Below are 21,201 nucleotides of genomic sequence, written 5' to 3'. Positions count from 1 at the left end.
ACTCTGTTGCATCCAGAGCCATTCTAGTGCCTGAGGCAGTGGCCACAGAGCCGGCCACAGAGCCGGCCACAGAGCCATCCCCAGCGCCTGGGCCATCTTTGCTCCAATGGAGCCTGGCTGCGGGAGGGGAAGAGAGAGACAGAGAGGAAGGAGAGGGGGAGGGGTGGAGAAGCAGATGAGCGCCTCTCCTGTGTGCCCTGGCTGGGAATCAAACCCGGGACTCCTGCACACCAGGCCGATGCTCTACTGCTGAGCCAACCGGCCAGGGCCTATGTATAACGATTTAAAAGTACCACTTATTTCATTTCCACAGTGTGTCGTGCAGAGAATATTAAAAATTTAATTGCGGGCTGCATAAACTCATTACGCGGGCCACATTCAGCCCACGGGCCATATGATTGGCCATGCCTGGATTAGATCATACTGCACTGGGTTGGCCACCCTGTCTCCAGGCTGTCGCAGACACCTGCAAACTCCTCTCCAAAGCAGAGAAATTTACTTTAGGTCAGACCATTACAATGTATGTACCTCACCAGGTTTGGGCTTTATTAGAACAGAAAAGAAGCTTTTGGTTATTAGCTGGCAAAATAGCCAAATACCAAACACTATTGTTAGACAACCTAGAGGTACAGCTATGGGCAATTACTAGACTGAACCCAGCATCTCTCTTACCTGCAGAAGCCTCCCATTCTCTACAACACAACTGCATTGAGACTACTGATGAAGTCTTTCCCAGCAGAGTCGACATCCAGATTGGAGGCTATTTGTCGATGGGAGTAGTTACACGGAAGGAAGGAATCGGAAAGCTAGCCATGCAATCGTCACTTTAGAACGTACTGTTGAGGCAAGGGTATTAGTCCCCAGAATTTCAGCACAGAAGGCTGACTTGATTGTATTAATACGGATGCTTGACATGTCACAAAGAAGATCAGCAAACGTGTAAATGAATTCCAGGTCTGTGTTTCTTGTTTTGCATTCTCATGGTACCATTCAGAAAGAGAGAGGGTTGCTCACAGCCAACAGAAAGGAGGTGAAACATGCTGCTGAAATCCTGAAACTAACTGAGGCCATCGATTGGCCTAGCAGAGTAGCAGCAATGCATTGAGCAGGACATCAGCAATAGACACTGAGGTGGAGAGAGAAAATAACCTGGCTGACCAAGCAGCATGAAAAGTCACCCTGGGTCACTCATAGAACCTCTGTTACCTGTCACGAAATTCTCTCCTGAATATTCTGAGAAGGACCTTAAAAAGGCTGAGAAATGGGGTTTCACTGAGGAAGCCTCTGGAGAACAGTGGAAAAGAAATAAGAAAGGGGTAATTCTACTCCTGGAAGCTTTAGTCTACCTGGTCTTGAAATATTTACAGGAGGAGGCTACACACTATCGGAGAGATGCCCTGGCTAATTAAGTATATAAGACCATGGCTCACAAGGTCTGAGATTAGTAAAACCCTGTGTCGCATAACCCAAGCATATGTTGTATGTTAAAAAAATAATCCTAAGACAGAGGCCAAAAGGCCAGAGAAAGGGCATCAGTATACTGGACAATATACCCCTTTGAAGGCTGGCAAGTTGATTTTACCTTAATGCCTAAGAAAGGGGGATGGAGATATTTCCTAGTCCTAGTGGACACCTTCTCTGGATGGGGAGAAGCATTTCCCACTAGAACTAAGAAATCCCCTGAAGTAATTAGGGTTTTACTAAAAAAAGTCATTCCTAGATTTGGACTTCCACAATCCATCCAGAGTGACACTGGACGTGGTTTTATATCAGAAATAACATAAAAAAATAAGTCAAGCACTGGGAATAAAATGGAAATTACATGTAGGTTGGAGGCTGCAATCATCTGGCAAAGTAGAAAAAATGAACCATACTATTAAGAAGACTGTTGCTTAACTGTGCCAGGAAACACACTTGCATTGGGACCAGGTTTTACCTATTGCCCTGCTCCAGAAAGGAGTGGCTCCCCAAAGTGGGATTCAATTGAGTCCCGATGAAATACTTTTTGGACGCCCCTTCCAGGCTGTAACTGGGACTGGAGATGGTTTAATTGATCATGATTTAAGAATTAAATATGTACAGAACTTGAAATTGTACAAGCTATGCCTAATAATCTTTCGATTAACAGTATCCTTTCCAGGCTAGAGATGAAGTTCTTCTGAAAACCTGGAAAACGGATGGACTGGACCTTGGGAGATATTGCTAACTACTCCTACCACAGTAAAACTTGCCAGCATAAAACCTTGGATTCATCACACCAGAATTAAAGAAGCACCAGAGAGGAATCATGGGCCGCACACCCAACAGAAGATCTACACTTGATTCTGCAAAGACAGCTACCTTGATCCTAATAATATTTTGTTTTACATGCCACAGTTCTTTAATCCCTTTCCAGAGTAATGAGAACATCTGGACATATCTTGCCAGAAATGTATTGAATATCTCTGATTTTTGTCTTGCAGGAGGCACATATGTCCAACAGGCTTTCACTTCTTGCCTTATTGGTGTTTGTACACCATTAGAACAGTTAAAAAATTACACCATTTTTCGACATATAAGCAAGACGATAACATACCAAGATTATGCCTCTTGGGGCCCCACTACTTACTATAAAGACATAGAAATGTTTTCTCTTAAAGTTGCTAATGTTGGTCCCGCTAATGACTGTGCTGTATTCAGAGGATGTACTAAGAATTGTATCAATGTTACTGGAATACTAACTTGCAATTTTACCACTTCCACTTTTTACAGTTTAGGTCATGTGAAGCTACCTAAAGGTTGGTTTTTAATTTGTGGAAAAACTGTATATTCCTATATTCCTGCAAATAGCACAGGTGGTCCATGTTCTATCGGAAGGTTAACCATCTTCATGCCACAAAAGAACCACCATTTTCGGACCAGGAGGACCGTGTCACTGTCACCAGACTGTCGGGATGACTTACAATTATTTAGTCCGGCAGAATATGTTTCTTTATCTTTGTTTATTATGCCGGCAATGGTAACTGCACTTAATGTACAAATTAGTAGGCTAGCTTGCACAATGGTAAAAGCTTTAAATGCAACATCCCAAGCCATTGCTTCAATTAACCAAGAGCTAAGCGAGGAACGGGAGGCAATCTTAGAGAATCGAGCTGCTATTGATTATCTTTTATTAAGGCATAATCATGGCTGTGAGGAATTTAAAGGGATGTGTTGCTTTAATCTTACTGACAATTCTAAGTTAATAGAGAGCAAGATCCAAGACATACATCGGGTAGTGACTAGAGTAACACAAAGAGAAGGATTCTTCGGACTTGATTTATCGTGGCTAACTTCCTGGCTCCCTAGTTTAACAGGATTAAAAGAAGCCTTCTTAATTTGTTTACTTTTTGTTTTTTTAGGCCTTTTTGTTTGTTGCTGTATTCACTGTGCACCACTATGTAGTCCCTCCGATTCATAGACCAGCAAGCACCGACAATAGTCAAACCCGTTTAAATCAACTCTATGAGATGCATATGTTAAAAGATAATCAATTTATTAACAGTGGGGAACGTAAGGGACTATATAGAAAGCAACATTAACTACGTTATATCTTTACCCATATCACACACCCCCTCCCTCCCCGTTCCATGTGAGAAATACAGGGAGCTGCAAACAGGCTCGGTTCTCACGGACTGCTGCCAGGGTCAGGTTGATCGGTTCTCCATACTCCAAGGAGATAAGAACGAACTGTTTTTCAGATGCCTGAGATATCATCGCAGACATCAACAGCGAAGCCCAGCCAGCAACCTAAGATCCAGGACTAGATCACCTACCTGCTGACTGACTACGTGACTAACTGCATGAGCCCAAAATAGACTAACTCACCTTTAGGTATACAACCCCTTAACTGTAGATGTACAATTCAGACAAGCTTTGGGCGGCATGCCTCTTGCCTTCCTGGACTGTTGAAGGCTGAGTAAAGGCGTACCTTATACCCTCTTGGTCCTCATCTCTCTTTACTGTCATTGGGGGGTCTTGTAACTCCGAATCCGGCTTGGTTTTTCCGGTTTCAAATCTGCAGGATGGAGGAAAAGTACACATCCAAGTTAATAACACCTTCTCATTAAAAATAATAATAACAATTTAGGCATAATTAGAAAGATCCTGTATATTAAAAAAGATTTTAGTGCTCACCTGAACCACCATTCTCACGTACCCCAAAGTCAGTTTGATTTTGCTCGTCTGATTTTTCACAGTTTCTTCCACAGCGCAAGTGGCTGCAATTCGGACACGTGAGCGCGGGATCAATAGAACCGACAGGGCAATTACCAGCGACTTTGGCTGAATTGCAGCATCATCGGTAGTTTAATTCCCCGCTCTGGGGCACTGTGCCTTGTGTAGTCCAGTGCCCCAGCAGCGGTCTGCGCTGCATGGGACCGCGCCACAAAATATGGAGGCGGAGTTACGCTGGGTACTAGAGTACCATCGCAGGGGATTGAGTAGTATGGGCGCGCGCTCGGGAGCACTATGTGTACCGTAGCCCGCGCTCCAAGAGCACTGTGGTTAACGTAGTTGCGTGCACCGAGGAATTGTGGGCATTGTAGTCCCGCCTTGGGGCACTGTGGGTAGGGCACTTACACGCTTCCACCTCACCCCCTGGCGTAGCTTGCGGTGAATTGACCGTTCTTCCGTGCTAGTGGTGAGCGAGGCCTGTATGGCCGCAGGCTCCAGGGAAGGACAGTCAGGAAAACCGGGGAACGGAGGGCGGGGGACGTGTCGCTCTGGCTGTGGGTTCCTTGAGGTGTGAATTTTTTTCTGGGCGGGATCGGGAGTGGGATCCCAGCGTCCTGTCCTGTTGGGGCCAGGAATACTTTAGGTGATCTGGGGAACGGGAGTACTCCCGGCTTGGGGCAGCGTCCCCACAGCTGTGGATGTGCGGCTCGGGTTTCTGTCCTGGGTTTTCATGGAGGCGGCGCCCACCGTGGCGCCTCGATAGTCCGAGGACCCGGGTCTTGGGGGAAGCACTGGCTTGCAGACTTATTTGGGTCGGGGTGAAGGATGGGGGGTGACTGAGACAAAGTGACTCGGGTCGGAGGCCTCAGGGCCTTGGGGAAGTTGGAGGGCTCAGTATTCTGGGTTGCGTTGGCATCCCTAAGTCCAGACGGCTCTATCCGGTGTGGGGGGCCCTTGCAGGAGCCTGGGGCAGAGTAACTGGAGTGGAGCCCATGGGCAGGGACCTTCCTCCAAGCTCCACGGGGCTGCTGGCTCACCCCCTGAATGACTGGGGTGGGGGGTAAGATATCTACACTTAGGTTCTTATTATTAACTTTTCGTTTTAAAACTTTGCAAGCATACCCAGAAGTAGCCGTGAAGTTTCACAGATTCATCACTCAGGTTCACCACTTAGAAAATAAGTGTGTATTTCTTTGGTAATTGTTTCTAGCCAGGAGCCAATAGAGTTCAAATCTTGCTGTGCTCCTTTCTCACTGAAGCTGTCATCAGTGTGGAACGAGATAAAACTTGTGTCTATCACATGCTCAGTGCCCAGGAACGTTAATTTGTGTTTTTACTGCCTGCTAGAGGCACATAGGAGATGATGTCATGGTGGGTATTAGCATGACCTGGGAGCATGTTCTAAAACTCACACCCTGACTCTGTAGGGACATAGAATGTTTCCGATTCTGATACGTTAGTGAAGAGGCCCCCGGCTGCAGGATTGGGGTTTCCAGGGGCACTCAGGGCTGTGAGAGAATCCTAAGGTTGGAGCTGCTTCTCTTTTGCTCAAGTCAGCCCTGCAGCACCCCATGCTCCCCCCACATCCAGAGGGATTGTCCGTAAGGGTGGGGAGAGGTCTTAAGGGCCTGGCAGCCCCTTGTCAGGTGGGCAGCATTTCCTTGTGTTCCTGTGGTGTCTCTGCTCATAATAGAGGGTGCCTGGCTTTGCTTGTCCTTGTGTCTTGTATGTAGTATTCCTCTCTGGGCTTAGAGCTGCAGGTTGTTTCCAAGAGGCTGCCCAGCATCTCCAGGGCCTCTGAGCCCTGGCGAAGCAAAGGTAGTGAGAAGTCGTGTTTTGAGTCGTCCTGTATTGTCTGGGTGCTCTCTGCGCACTGCCATAGTTTATTTCCTCAGCCATCTTTGTACATTGCTTAGTAGAATTCTCATTTTGTAGAGGGGGAAATGGTATAATAACTTTTACCTTGGCGCTACCTCTTCCTTCACTTTCATAAGTTTTAATGAAAATTTAAAAGAAGGTGCTCTATCTTTCCAGTTTGTCTCATGTACCCAATGCTGATAAAGATAAAACATTTGGCCCTGGCCGGTTGGCTCAGTGGTAGAGCGTCGGCCTAGCGTGTGGAGGACCCGGGTTCGATTCCCGGCCAGGGCACACAGGAGAAGCGCCCATTTGCTTCTCCACCCCTCCGCCGCGCCTTCCTCTCTGTCTCTCTCTTCCCCTCCCGCAGCCAAGGCTCCATTGGAGCAAAGATGGCCCGGGCGCTGGGGATGGCTCTGTGGCCTCTGCCCCAGGCGCTAGAGTGGCTCTGGTCGCAACATGGCGACGCCCAGGATGGGCAGAGCATCGCCCCCTGGTGGGCAGAGCATCGCCCCCTGGTGGGCGTGCCGGGTGGATCCCGGTCGGGCGCATGCGGGAGTCTGTCTGACTGTCTCTCCCTGTTTCCAGCTTCAGAAAAATGCAAAAAAAAAAAAAAAAAAAAAGATAAAACATTTGTTCATATTTTCCTGAGCCCTTGTCCTAGCCCCTGATGACATTAACTTCTATTGATGACATCAATGATAGCAACAGAAGGCAGCAACCAGCCTACTCAGTGTTCCTACTTTATTCCCCCTCCTTTTGAAGTCTTTTATTTTTCTACTTTTGTGGGTGTGAAGGGAGATGGCTTATTAAATTTAAAATTATGACAGTTTTACAAATACAGCCAAACATAATGAGACTACTGTAAGAGCACCTGTGTGCTCCTCGCTCAGCATCAGCAGTTGTGAACATTCTGCTCTTCCTTTTAGTTTTCTCTGCAGAAGGGTTTTGGAGCAAATCGCAGGTAATATTTTATGTGTAAATACTTCAGTGTGCATCTCTTTTGAATGAGGGCTTTAAAGGAAACCTTTAACCACACATGTACATGTATACCCAACAAAATTAGTGCAAATTTATTAATGTCATCTAATAGGGTGGGTTCAGTTTCCCCAGTTGTCACAAAATGCCTTGCTACAGTTCAAAGCCTGCTCTCAGCAGTCGGCTAAGAGGCCTGAGCAGGACAGTATTGTGAATCCTGCTCTTTGAGTTCCTCCTTCACTCTTCTTACCCTTTCTGGCCCTGCTGGTCTTGATAATAGCAGGATTCTGCCTGACCAGGTGGTGGCGCAGTGGATAGAGCATCGGACTGGGATGCAGCGGACCCAGGTTCAAGACCCGAGGTCGCCAGCTTGAGCGCGGGCTCATCTGGTTTGAGCAAGGCAACCTCAAGCAAGGGGTTACTCGGTCTGCTGAAGGCACATATGAGAGAGCAATCAATGAACAACTAAGGTGTCGCAACGAAAAACTGATGATTGATGCTTTTCATCTCTCTCGTTCCTGTCTGTCTGTCCCTATCTCTCTCTCTCTCTGTCACTGTAAAAATAAATAAATAAATTTAAAAATAAAAACAAAATAGCAGGATTCTACCTGCTGACACATATTGCATGACCTCAGGGTTCATGCTTCCTTGAGTTTCCCAGATTTCCCACTTATCTGATGAGCTGTTAAATCTTGTCAATTCTTCTCCTCTTCCTCCTCACCTGTTATCTCAGTATATTGTTTTTCCCCATGTTCTTGTTCATCTTCCTGTTACAAGACAGTACTCCTCTCTTTATTGCAGGTTCTGAAGTCAGACTCTGAGGCTCCACTAGTACTGATTCTGATCCTGGGCATTCCCTTTATTCTGTGCCCCTCCCTTTTTCTCATGTGTAAAACAGGGCTGAGAGCAATGTTAGGGTTGTGAGGTGGAAATGTGATCTTTGGAAGTGGCTAGGGTGCCTGGCACTCAGTGAGTGCTCAGGGAGAATGCATTGTAATGATGGTAATTATGCATTATCCCCTCCCCCCAACAGCGTTTCCAGAATCATTTTCACCCTACAGTCCAATTGAACGCTGTTACAGCCATATTGGAATCTATCCCAACCCCTGCAGTTTTATTCCCTCATGGCTTTATGCTTCACACACTCCCCCTTGTTAGCTAGCTCAGATGTTTCTCTACTGCAAAGATTTCTGAGTGTTCTCTGTAAGGTTTTCTGTCTGGAAGTTCTATCCATTGATGTCAATAGGGTCTTAAAATTCCCTGCTATGATTGTATTGCTCTTGATCTCTTCCTTTATGTCCATCAAGATTTGCTTCACATACTTAGGTGCTCCTACATTGGATACAAAGGTTTACAAGGATTACATTCTGTTGTTGGATTGCTGGCTTTATCATTATGTAGTGACTTTCTTTGTCTTGTTGTAAAATACCGTTCCTCCGGGTTTACATAGAGACACCAAGTCCAAATGAATTTTTGAGGAGTTTTATTTATTAAGCCGGCTGCGTATGACTGACATGGGGTTTAGCTGACCCAAATCATGCGTATCGTGAAATAGCCTTGCAGCTCGTTATATAGACTTGATCACATACAGGTTTGGGGGAAGGGAAAAGGAAGGGGAATATGACACAATAATCAATTCATTAACAAGCTTATAACATTTGTCTATAGGATCTATAAAAACATTTCTACATATTAAAACCTATAAGGTAACACAATAGTGATGTCGCTTTACGTATCAAAGACATTCACAAATCTTCTAGTGTCTACCTCCTATTCCTTTGTCTAGAGGTATATGTTACTCTTAGGATTCCAGGAAGGGAGGAAGAGTTAAAATCAGTGTAGGGTATGTAAATTTTGTCGCTTATTAAAAGGGAAAGGAAGTTCTTCAGATAACCTTTATTCTTTCAGAAAACTATAGTTGAACTAAATGGCTCAGTCGTCCTTGTAAGCCGGGAAACTCCCACATCCTTCTCCCTCCGTTCTCTAAAGAAAGGACTGAGCAAGAAACCTGACTTTTCCTCCTAAAATATTAATATTAATTTTTCACTTCTTTGGTACCTTACCATAGTCTCTTACTCTTTAAAGCCTTTGCTTTAAAGTCTGTTTTGTCAGATGTAAGTATTGTAGCCCAGCTTTTTTTTTTTTTTCTTTGTAGCAGAGACAGAGAGAGGGACAGATAGAGACAGACAGAAAAGGAGAGAGATGAGAAACATCAGTTCTTCATTGCGGTTCCTTAGTTGTTCATTGATTGCTTTCTCATATGTGCCTTGACCAGGGGGCTACAGCAGACCGAGTGACCCCTTGCTCGAGCCAGCAATTTTGGGTCCAGGCTGATGAGCCTTGCTCAAACCAGATGAGCCCGCACTCAAGCTGGCGACCTCAGGATCTCGAACCTGGGTTCTCCACATCCCAGTCCGATGCTCTATCCACTGTGCCACCACCTGGTCAGGCCCCCAGCTTTTTCTTTCTTTTTTTAAAATTTCCATTTGTATGGAATATCCTTTTCATCCCTTTACTTTAGACTGTGTATCTTGTTCTGAGATGGGTCTTTTGTAAACAGAATATATATGGGTCTCGCTTTCTCATCCATTAAGCTGCCCTATGTATTTTCATTGGAGTGTTTAAGCCATTTACATTTGAAGTGATTATTGATAGATATGCATTTATTACTATTTTTTTCCTTAACTGTGTTCCTTCGTTCCTTCCTTCTTCCCTTTCTTTCTTTTCCTTTCTTAACAAAGGCCCTTTGACATTTCTTGTAATGTTTGTTTGGTGGTAATGAACTCCTTTAGCTTTTTATTGTCTGGGAAGGTCTTTAGTTCTTCTTCAATTTTAAATGATAGCCTTGCTGCGTAAAGTAATCTTTGTTGTAGGTCCTTGCTTTTCATCACTTTGAATATTTCATGCCAGTCCCTTCTAGCCTTTAATGTTTCTGTTGAGAAATCAGCTGACAGTGAAGCTCCCTTCCATTAGCAGTTAGCAAACTAACTGCTTTTCTCTTGCTATGTTTACGATTATCTCTTTGTCTTTAACCTTCACCATTTTTATTATGATGTGTCTTGGTGTGGGCCTCTTTAGGTCTTTTTTTTTTTTGTATTTTTCTGAAATTGGAAACAGGGAGGCAGTCAGACAGACTCCCGCATGCGCCCGACCAGGATCCACCCGGCATGCCCACCAGGGGGTGATGCTCTGCCCATCTGGGCCGTTGCTCTGTTGCAACCAGAGCCATTCTAGCATCTGAGGCAGAAGCCACGGAGCCATCCTCAGCGCCCGGGCCAACTCAGCTCCAATGAAGCCTTGGTTGCAGGAGGGGAAAAGAGAGACAGAGAGGAAGGAGAGGGGGAGGGGTGGAGAAGCAGATGGGTGCTTCTCCTGTGTGCCCTGGCCGGGAATCGAACCTGGGACTCCTGCACGCCAGGCCAACGCTCTACCACTGAGCCAACCGGCAGGGCCTTTAGGTCTATCTTGTTTGGGACTCTGTACTTCCTGGACTTGAGCGGGTTTTTTTTTCCCTTCACCAGGTTAGGGAAATTATTGGTCATTATTTCTTCAAATTCAAATAGGTTCTTTTTTTTTTTATAAACAACTTATACATTTTAAATTATTTTTATTCATTTTAGAGAAGAGAGAGAAATATATATATATATATATATATATATATATATAGAGAGAGAGAGAGAGAGAGAGAGAGAGAGAAGGGGGGAGGAACGGGAAGCATCAACTCCTATATGTGCCTTGACCAGGCAAGCCCAGGGTTTCAAACTGGCAACCTCAGCATTCTAGGTCGACGCTTGAGATCCACTGCGCCAACACAGGTCAGGCTCAAATAGGTTCTTGATCTCTTGCTCTCTTTCTTCTCCTTCTGGTACTTCTATGATACAGGTGTTGTTTCACATCATGTTGTCCCAAGGTCCCTTAACCTCTTGTCATTTCTTAAGACTTTATTTATTGATTTTACAGAGAAAGAGTAGAGAAAAAGGAGGGAGGAACGAGAAGTAACAACTCACAGCTGCTTCACTTTAGTTGTTCATTGATTGCTTGTCATATGTGCCTTGATCGGGCAAGCCCAGGGTTTTAAACCAGCAGCCTCAGTGTTCCAGGTTGATGCTCTCTCCAGTGGGCTGCCACAGGCCAGGCTCATTGTTCTTTTTAATTCCTTTTTCTCTTTGCTGCTCTGATTGGGTGTTTTTTCTAACTTGTCTTCCAAATCACGGATTTGATTCTTGGCGTCATCCTACCTAGTATTTATTTCTTCCAGTGTATTTTTTTTTTAATTTATTGTGCTTACATAGATTCTAGTGTCCCCCCCAAATACATCCTCTCCTCCCCTGTGTTCCCCAGTACATCCCACCTGTACCCCTCCCAGTAGCACCCTCCCCCTTTCCCTCTAGGATTTGCTTTTCTCCTCTCATTCCATCCTATCACCCTATCATCCCCTTTCCCTCTGTCCGCTTTTCTTCTGGATCCTTTGATCCCACCTCTGTCTATTCCGCTCCTCAGTTCATATTGATCATTGGATTCCTCATATGAGTGAGGTCATATGGTATTTTTCTTTCTCTGCCTGGTTTATTTCACTTAACATAATAGTTTCCAGGTCCATCCATGTTGTCACAAAAAAATAATATTTCCTTCTTAACCATGGCCCCATAGTATTCCATTGTGTATATGTACCACTGCTTTTTAATCCATCATCCACTGACGGACACTTGGGCTGTTTCCAGATCTTGGTTATTGTAAACAATGCTGCCATAAACATGGGGGTGCATTTCTCCTTTTGAATCGTTGATGTGGTGTTCTTGGGATATATTCCTAAAAGTGGGATGGCTGGGTCAAAAGGCAGTTCCATTTTTAATTTTTTGAGGAATCTCCATACTATTTTCCACAGTGGCTATAGCAGTCTGCATTCCCACCAGCAGTGCAGGAGGGTTCCCTTTTCTCTACATCCTCACCAGCACTTATTCTGTGTTGTTTTGTTGATGAGCACCATTCTGACTGGTGTAAGGTGATATCTCATTGTGGTTTTAATTTGCATTTCTCTAATGATTAGTGATGTTGAGCATTTTTTAATCTGCCTATTGGCCATCTGTATGTCCTCTTTGGAGAAGTGTGTATTCATTTCTTTTGCCCATTTTTTGATTGGATTGTTAATCATCCTGGTGTTGATTTTTACAAGTTCTTTATAAATTTTGGTTATTAAATTTATCATACGTATTGTCGAATATATTCTCCCATTGTGTAGTTTGTCTTTTTATTCTGTTCATATTGTCTTCAGCTGTGCAAAAGCATTTTAGTTTGATATGGTCCCATTTGTTCATCCTGTCCTTTATTTCACTTGCGCGTGGAGATAAATCAGCCAATATATTGCTGTGAGTGATGTCGGAGAGCTTATTGCCTATGTTTTCCTCAAGGATGCTTATGGTTTCATGACTTACATTTAAGTCTTTTATCCATTTTGAGTTTATTTTTGTGAATGGTGTAAGTTGGTGGTCTAGTTTCATTTTTTTGCAGGTAGATATCCAATTTTCCCAACACCATTTGTTAAAGAGACTGTCTTTACTACATTGTATGCTATTACCACCGTTGTCAAATATCAATTGTTCATAAAGGTGTGGGTTTATTTCTGGGTTCTCTGTTCTGTTTCATTGATCTGTATGCCTGTTCTTATACCAGTACAAGCTGTTTTGAGTACAATGGCCATGTAATATAACTTGACATCCAGAAGTGTGATACCACCCACTTTATTCTTCTTTTTCTAGATTGCTGTGGCTATTCGTGTTCTTTTTTGGTTCCATATCAGTTTTGGGAATATTTGTTCTATATCTTTGAAATATGTCACTGGTATTTTCATAGGAATTGCATTGAATTTATAAATTGCTTTGGGTAATATAGACATTTTAATGATGTTTATTCTTCCTAGCATGAACACGATATATGCTTCCACTTGTTTGTATCCTTCTTGATTTCTTTTACCAATGTTTTATAATTTTCTGAGTACAAGTCTTTAACCTCCTTGGTTAAATTTACTCCTAGGTATTTTTGTTGTTGTTGTTGCAATAATAAAGGGGATTGTTTTTGTTGTTGTTGTTGTTGGGCTTTTTTGTATTTTTCTGACGCTGGAAACGGGGAGGCAGTCAGACAGACTCCCGCATGTGCCCAACCAGATCCACCCAGCATGCCCACCAGGGGGTGATGCTCTGCCCATCTGGGCCGTTGCTCTGTTGCAACCAGAGCCATTCTAGCGCCTGAGGCAGAGGCCACGGAGCCATCCTCAGTGCCCGGCCCAACTTTGCTCCAATGGAGCCTTGGCTGCGGGAGGGGAAGAGAGAGACAGAGAAGAAGGAGTAGGGGTGGCGAAGCAGATGGGCGCCTCTCCCATGTGCCCTGGCTGGGAATCGAACCCGGGACTCCCACACACCAGGTCGATGCTCCACTACTGAGCTAACTGGCCAGGGCCACGATGTTTTATTTTTAAAAAATGACCAGATTCCCTCTGTTACATCCATCTAAGACTCAACTCTTGATGCTTGTCTCGGTCACGTGATGCATTTATCCGTCCCACACTAAAGGCCGGTCTGTGAAAATATTTTCTGACATTAAACAGGTCTGTGGCCCAAAAAAGGTTGGGGACCACTGGTCTATCCTAGAGAATGTACCATGCACACATGAAAAGAATATATATTCTGCTGCTTTAGGGTGAAAGGTTCTGAAGATATCTATTAAATCCAGTTGATCTAGTGTGTCCCTTAATTCTGCTGTTTCTTTGTTAATTTTCTTTCTTGAGGATCTAGCCATTGATGTTAGTGGAGTACTGAAGTCCCCTACTATTATAGTATTGCTGTTGATCTCTCCCTTTATGTCCATTGAAATCTGCTTTATAGCCTGACCAGGCAGTGGTGCAGTAGATAGAGTGTCAGACTGGGATGCGGAGGACCCAGGTTCAAGACCCCAAGGTCGCCAGCTTGAGCGTGGGCTCATCTGGTTTGAGCAAAACCTCACCAGCTTGGACCCAAGGTCGCTGGCTCAAGCAAGGGGTTACTCGGTCTGCTGAAGGCCCGCAGTCAAGGCACATATGAGAAAGCAATCAATGAACAACTAAGGTGTCGCAAAGTGCAACAAAAAACTGATGATTGATGCTTCTCATCTCTCCATTCCTGTCTGTCTGTCCCTGTCTGTTCCTCTCTCTGACTCTCTCTCTGTCTCTGAAAAAAAAAAAAGAGTTGCCTGACCTGTGGTGGCACAGTTGATCAAGCATCGACCTGGAACTCTGAGGTCGCCAGTTCAAAACCCTGGGCTTGCCCAGTCAAGGCACATATGGGAGTTGATGCTTCCTGCTCCTCCCTTCCTTCTCTCTCTCTCTCTCTCTCTCTCTTCTCTAAATAGATTAAATAAATAAAAATAATTTTTAAAAAAGAGTTGTAAAAAAATAAACTTTAAAATCTGCTTTATATATTTGGGTGCATAGATATTTATAATGGTTATATCTTCCTGTTGGATTGGTCCCTTTATCATTATGTAGTGACCCTCTTTATCCCTTACTATAAAGTCTATTTTGTTTTAAAGTCTATTTTGTCAGATATAAGTATTGCTACCCCAGCTTTTTTTTCATTTTCATTTGCATGAAATATTTTTTTTCATCCTTTTACTTTCAGTCTATGTGTATCTTTTGTTTTGAGGTGGGTCTCCTGTAGACAGCATATGTACAGGTCCTGTTTTGCTATCCATTCATCTACCCTGTGTCTTTTGATTGGAGCATTTAATCCATTTACATTTAAGGTTATTATTGATATGTAGTTGTTTATTGCCATTTTTTTCTTTAAATTTATATTCCTCTTTTATTATTTATTTATTTATTTATTTATTTATTTTCTCCCTGCTTTGTTCTGTCTACAGCAGGCCCCTTAACATTTCTTGCAGCATTGATTTGGTTGTGATGAATTCCTTGAGGTTTTTCTTTTTTGTCTGGGAAGCTTTTTATTTCTCCTTCGATTTTATTTATTTATTTTTATTTTATGCATCTATATATATTTTTTAGATTTTATTTATTCATTATAGAGAGGGGAAAAAAGAGAGAGAGAGAGAAGGAGGGAGGAGCAGGAAGCATCAACTCCCATATGTGCCTTGACCAGGCAAGCCCAGGGTTTTGAACTGGCAACCTCAGCGTTTCCAGGTTGACGCATTATCCACTGTGCCACCACAGGTCAGGCTCTCCTTCAATTTTAAACGATAGTCTTGCTGGATAAAGAAGTCTTGGTTGTAGGTTCTTGTTCTGCATTACTTTGAATATTTCTTTCCGATCCCTTCTGGCCACAAGTGTTTCTGTTGAGAAGTTGGATGTCATCATTATGGGTGTTCTTTGTGGATGATTGACTGTTTTTCTCTACAGCTTTTAATATTCTTTCTTTATCTCTTGCTTTGGTATTTTGATTATGATGTGTCTTGATGTGGGTCTCTTTGAGTTCTTTTTTAATGGAGTTCTCTCTGCTTCTTGAACTTGTGTGACTCCTTCCTGCATCAATTTAGGGAAATTTTCAACTAAAATTTCTTCAGAGAGCTTCTCTAGTCCTTGTTCTTTCTCTTTTCCTTCAGGAACCCCTATTATGCGGATATCATTTCTCTTCATGTTGTCACAGAGCTCTCTTAGAGTTTCCTCAGACCTTTTTTTTTCCTCAGACTTTTTAATCCTCTTTTCTGTGTGCTTTTCTGCTTCCGTGCTTTCGCTCTTATCTTGTCCTCTAAATTGCTGATTTGATCCTCTGCTTCATCCAGCCTGCATTTAATTCCTTCTAGTGTAGTCTTCATTTCTGATATTGTGTTTGTCATTTCTGTCTGGTTATTCTTTATGATTTTCGTGTCTTTTTTGATGCTTACAATTTCTTTATTGAGGTGTTCATTAAGTCTATCCATTGTAGCTTTGAGATCCTTAAGCATCCTGACAATCATTATTTTATACTCTGCATCCGGTAATTTGATTACTTCTGATTCATCCAAGACTTTTTCTGAGGATTTATCTTGTTGAAGCATATGACTTATGCTTCTCTGCCTTCCCACTTTTCTGTTTCCAGTTGTTGTCTCCTTGCCTAGTAGAGCCGCTTTGAAGTCTTTCTTTGTTTTGTTCTCAATTTTCTTAACCCGATGGTAATCTTGTTTACTGATCTCAGCAGGGGGCTTATTTGAAAGTGTATTCAGGAATATGGGTGTAACCTCTGAGACACTGTCAGCTACTCTGGGAGAGGTGCTTTCTCAGCTTCAGTAGGGGGAGGTGTATCTCAGATCTCCATGGAGACCTGAGTTACTGCCCCTACTTCCCACTTCCTGTTTTCAGCTGTCTTTTTGTGCTGATTGTAGCTGGAGAGCTTTCTGGAGTTGGGTCACCCGGAACCACTTTAGGCTTCTGCTGTGTGGAGGGATCAACCCCTCCCCTAGCTATGACCGCCTCCGCAGTGGGTGGGTCAGCTTTTCACATCATCCCATGCATTTCTCTGCCTGTCACTGTCTGTCTTTCTCTCCCCCTTTTCCTTTTGGAAGACAAGCCAGTCCTCTCAGCCCACCTCATTCCCAAGTCCCCAGGCAAGTGGCTGTGAGCGGTATTTTCTGCTCTTCTTGTAATGAGAGCCCTTCTGGGCTTTCAGCCTCACCCACCCTCCTTCACTCCTGGAAGCAGGGGAGCCCCCACCACACCTCTGCACTCCCTACTCAGCTCAGTATGGCTTCTTTGCTCCTTGGTTTTTGAGACCTGTTCTTTTAATCCAAAGTTGGTTTTTCATGCTGATGTTTTCTAAATTAATTTGTAATCCAGTTTGGTGGTGTGAGCTAGGAGTCTGTGCATCTGCCTACTCTCCTGCCATCTTGGTATCTCCTCTCCAGTGTATTCTTGATGTCAGAGATTGTACTCTCTGTTTCTGACTGGTTCCTTTCTGTGGTTTCTGTGTCCTTTTTTTATGTTTTCTATCTCTTTGTTGGAGTTCTCACTGTGTTCTTTGAGCATCCATATAATCATTACTTTGAACTTTATATTTGATAAATTACTCATCTCCATTTCAGTTAGCTCTTTCTGGAGATTTCTCCTGTTCTGTCATTTGAGGCCTGTTTCTTTTTCTCTCCATTTTTGGCAGCCACTTTGTCTTTGCTTCTATGTATTAGGTAGATCTGCTATGATTCCCAGTCTTTGTTGAGTTGCCTTACATAGTAGGTGTTCTATTGGGTCTAGTGGCGCAGTCTCCAAGATCACCTGAGCTCGGTGTTTGAGGAATGACCCTTTGAGTGGGTTATATGTATTATCTAGTTGTAATTGAGACTTGATTGCTATTGGCTCACTGTGTGTCTGTTTGAGCCTCAGGCTACCTGACTGCAAGGCTTCATCTTGACCAAAGTGTTTGAGCTGCAGTACAGGTGCTGGCCCTAATTGGATCCTGCTCTGATTTTGTCTGAAGTTGTCCACTGGGTGTGGTTCTGGGCCTCTTGAGAGAGAATATGGCACAGGCTAATGTTAAATGATTCCTGTGACTGGACCTCCACAACCTTTTTGGAGCTACAGGCCATCCACAGTTTGGGGCTGCCTCTGCTGGGCTCAGGAAGGACCAACCTGCACACTGTAGTTGGCTTTTGTCAGCACTGGGCCCATGGGTAGGTCAGCAAAAAACCCCAGGCACCCTGAGATCTGCCTCCAGCTGCCTTGGCCTGTTAGACTCATTCTCTAACAGAGACTCTAAAGGAGGTAGAGCTGGGAGAACCTGGCTACTGGACTTCCCCTGAGGGGGAGGTGCTCCACCTAAGAAAGATGGCGACTGCTGCACTTGGGAACAACTCAGTACAGGAATCCTAGTGGCCGGCCCCACTCCTTTTTTTCCCCTAGAGCTTCAGATCCCATAGACTCCCCATGTGCCTCTTAATCAAGTGGCTCTCCTTCCAAAACCACATAAGTCAGGCTCTGCTTTGTTCTTTCTCCCTGCACACAGCAGATTCAGCCACACCTGTGGGCTCAGTGTCCCAACAGGTCAGGATAGAGGAAAGTGCAGGTTGTGTGTTTGAGGTGGTGGAGAGTAGCTCTCCTTCCAAAATTACAAAAAGTCCCAGCTGAGCACAGTTTTCCTGTGTAAGACTGGTTTATCTCTTAAGTAGCTTTGTATTAGGAAACTCTCCTCTCTTAAAAATGTTCTTATGAAATTGATTTGTTGAAGACCTGGGCCATTTGCTGACTGCCCATTCTTAAATTTCAAGACACATTTCAATTCTTGGGAACCTAATCTTGGATGTGTAAGTGGAGGGGAGGGTGAAAGCAGGTCATGGCTTCTACCCTGCTTCAAGTCTCCCCCCCCCCCAATCTACACTCTGGGGAGACTACAGTGCTCTTTCTGTTTTGAATTTCCTAGACCTTATACTTTGGCCTCAGGGAAGATGTGGATGGGGAACTTCTGTTTTCACTAATAGGTCACTTTATTTCTCAGTGAAAATGCTCACCTGTGGACACTCTGAAGCCCTTTCTTCTTAGTAGAGTCCACACAGAGTCTTACCAGCTGCTTAGGGCTTCATTTACCAACCAGAAATTGGGGTTGCACCCTCTGCTGGCTCAGTTCTGGGTGCCTTGCTTACAGGACATGGTTAAAAATGAGCTATTCTTAAAACCAGAAATACTAAAGTTCGTGCTGCCTATCACCAATTCAGCCAAATAAGTTGAGACAGGGATTGAATCATTATGGCACTTTATTCCAATTGCTGGCAAACTGGGGAGACAGGGTTTACATTCCCAAATCATCTCTACCGCCTATCTATAGCTAACTTTCTATAAGAGGAACAAAAGGGTAGGTAAGGGTTTTAGAATTTCAAGGGGTTAATCAGATCATACTCAAAGTTAATTGGATCATAGTCAGTAGGCCTTTCTTCCTTGGAGCACAAAGGCTTTGCTTACAGTCCTCTGGGACACAAAGGTGGATCACTCCCAGATATCCTTAAGTTATATAGGCCTGTAAACATATCCCAGTTCCTGGAACAAAACTTTTATTTTCTTTATTTCTTTCTATTTATTTATTTGTTTATTTATTTATTTATTATTATTTTTATTGTCAGAGAGAGGGACAGATAAGGACAGACAGACAGGAAGGGAGAGAAGCATCAATTTTTTGTTGCAGCTCCTTAGTTGTGTTTTTATATGTGCCTTAACCAGTGGGCTCCAGCAGAGCGAATGACCTCTTGCTTAAGCCAGCAACATTGGGCTTCAGGTCAGCGACCTTTGGGCTTAAGTCAGCAACCATGGGGTCACGTTTATGATCCCATGCTCAAGCCAGCGACCCCACGCTCAAGCTGGTGAGCCCATGCTCAAACTGGATGAGCCCACACTCAAGCTTGCAACATTGGGGTTTTGAACCTGGGTCCTCCACATCCCAGTTCAGTGCTCTAACCACTGCGCAACTGCCTGGTCAGGCCAAAGCTTTTATTTTCATTAACCATTATGCCTACTGACCATAACCAAAGCCACTATTACAGAAGCTAAAATTTTAACTCTTGAATTCTCCCTATCAGTCTGACGCTCTACAACCTGCCTTCCATAACTCCTCCACTTCTCCTAAACTGGGATACCAGATGGAATATACTCTTCCTCAGCACCCCTCCCTTCTCTTTCCCCAGCTCTGCCTGTGCAACTTGACTCTTCTGTAGGAAGAGCACTCAACCAACCAGGACTATGGCTCCAGGCCTCCTGACCACCAGGGATGAGGTAAGTCCTGAAATTTCTAGCTCTTGCAGGATGGATCCATTGCCTTTCTTGTCCCAATGTCTTGCTGGTATTAGGCCATACCTGGCCCTGACCTTGGAGGTGAGGCCCATCTTACCTGAAGCCTTTTTTTAGACTCCTCTGTTTTATTCATGACCCAGGCATTCACCAAGTAAAAAGCCATGATTGCAGTTAAATTACAAATATAGGATTCTTAAAATTGCATTTCCAGATACAGGGAATCTTCAGGTTATGACAACATATGACATTTCAAGTTTATGACACTCATTCCCATAAAAACTTTAATAAATTGAGATGTGTTTTGACTTAAGCCATTAGTGTCAGATTTACAGACTACATCATACTTACAGACTAGCCTGGAACAATTCTTTAAGAAGGTAGAAAGGCCTGCAACAGATCCTCTACCTCTCCATCAGCTGCTTCTTGAGATGGAACACCTGTAGTATAGGTAGAATCATCTCCAGCGTCTCCTGCATGTTCCTTAGGCAATCCTGATTCACTTGACCCGGTATCTCCAGAACCTTCTGCAGGTTCTCCTGCCTCTCCAGCTTCCTCCTCCCAATAGGTCAAACTCCCCCACCTTGACATGTCCCTTCCAGTGTGCAAGCCAACCACAGGAATAAAAGTAAGGACTTTTTTTTACACTCATTTTTGTCATTTTTTCTGTCATTTTACTATAGTACAGTATATAGTACAGTCTATTTATGTCCTTTTCCTTTTTCTGTGGCTTAACTGTGTTTTTATGTTCTAGATTTATTTTTTATTTTTTACAGAGACAGAGAATGAGTCAGAGAGAGGGATAGATAGGGACAGACAAACAGGAATGGAGAGAGATGAGAAACATCAATCATTAGTTTCTCGTTGCGACACCTTAGTTGTTCATTGATTGCTTTCTCATATATGGCTTGACCTTGGGGCTACAGCAGACCAAGTAACCCCTTGCTCAAGCCAGCGACCTTGGGTCCAAGCTGGTGAGCTTTGCTCAAACCAGATGAGCCCGCGCTCAAGCTAGCAACCTCAGGGTCTTGAACCTGGGTCCTTCGCATCCCAGTCTGACGCTTTATCCAGTGCGCTACTGCCTGGTCAAGCATGTTCTAGATCAGTGGTAGTCAACCTGGTCCCTACCGCCCACTAATGGGCGTTCCAGCTTTCATGGTGGGCGGTAGCGGAGCAGCCAAAGTATAAATAAAAAGATAGATTTAACTATAGTAAGTTGTTTTATAAAGATTTATTCTGCCAAACTTAGCGAAAATCCAACATAAAGTACTTGGTAAGTAATTATTATTATTTGCTTTAACTTGCTATAACTCTGCTTTATAAATTTTATAAAGTAAAGTTACTTCCCTACTTTATAAATCACCATTACTGTGGAACCGGTGGGCAGTTAGAAAATTTTACTACTAACAAAGATACAAAAGTGGGCGGTAGGTATAAAAAGGTTGACT

The 21,201-nt window shown here is 43.7% G+C and overlaps 1 protein-coding gene across 3 annotated transcripts in view; it reads left to right on the top strand.

Moving 5' to 3' along the window:
* Window positions 1–4,590: 4,590 nt before the first annotated feature.
* ZNF169 (zinc finger protein 169) overlaps window positions 4,591–21,201 on the top strand; it is a 39,329-nt gene continuing 22,718 nt past the window's right edge. For 2 of the 3 annotated variants that reach the window (XM_066257443.1, XM_066257441.1), the window contains exons 1-2: window positions 4,591–4,660; window positions 19,651–19,738. In XM_066257443.1, the coding sequence (XP_066113540.1) occupies window positions 19,706–19,738 (33 nt within the window). In that variant the 5' untranslated portion in view covers window positions 4,591–4,660; window positions 19,651–19,705. Of the gene's footprint in view, window positions 4,661–4,703; window positions 4,763–19,650; window positions 19,739–21,201 lie in introns of those variants that run through there. The other variant, XM_066257442.1, reaches the window with a different exon arrangement.

The sequence above is a fragment of the Saccopteryx bilineata genome, chromosome 2, assembly GCF_036850765.1.
Source record: "Saccopteryx bilineata isolate mSacBil1 chromosome 2, mSacBil1_pri_phased_curated, whole genome shotgun sequence".
NCBI classification, from domain to species: domain Eukaryota; kingdom Metazoa; phylum Chordata; class Mammalia; order Chiroptera; family Emballonuridae; genus Saccopteryx; species Saccopteryx bilineata.
The sequence above is the reverse complement of the archived record's forward strand: the minus strand, read 5'-3'. Positions and strand labels throughout refer to the sequence as shown.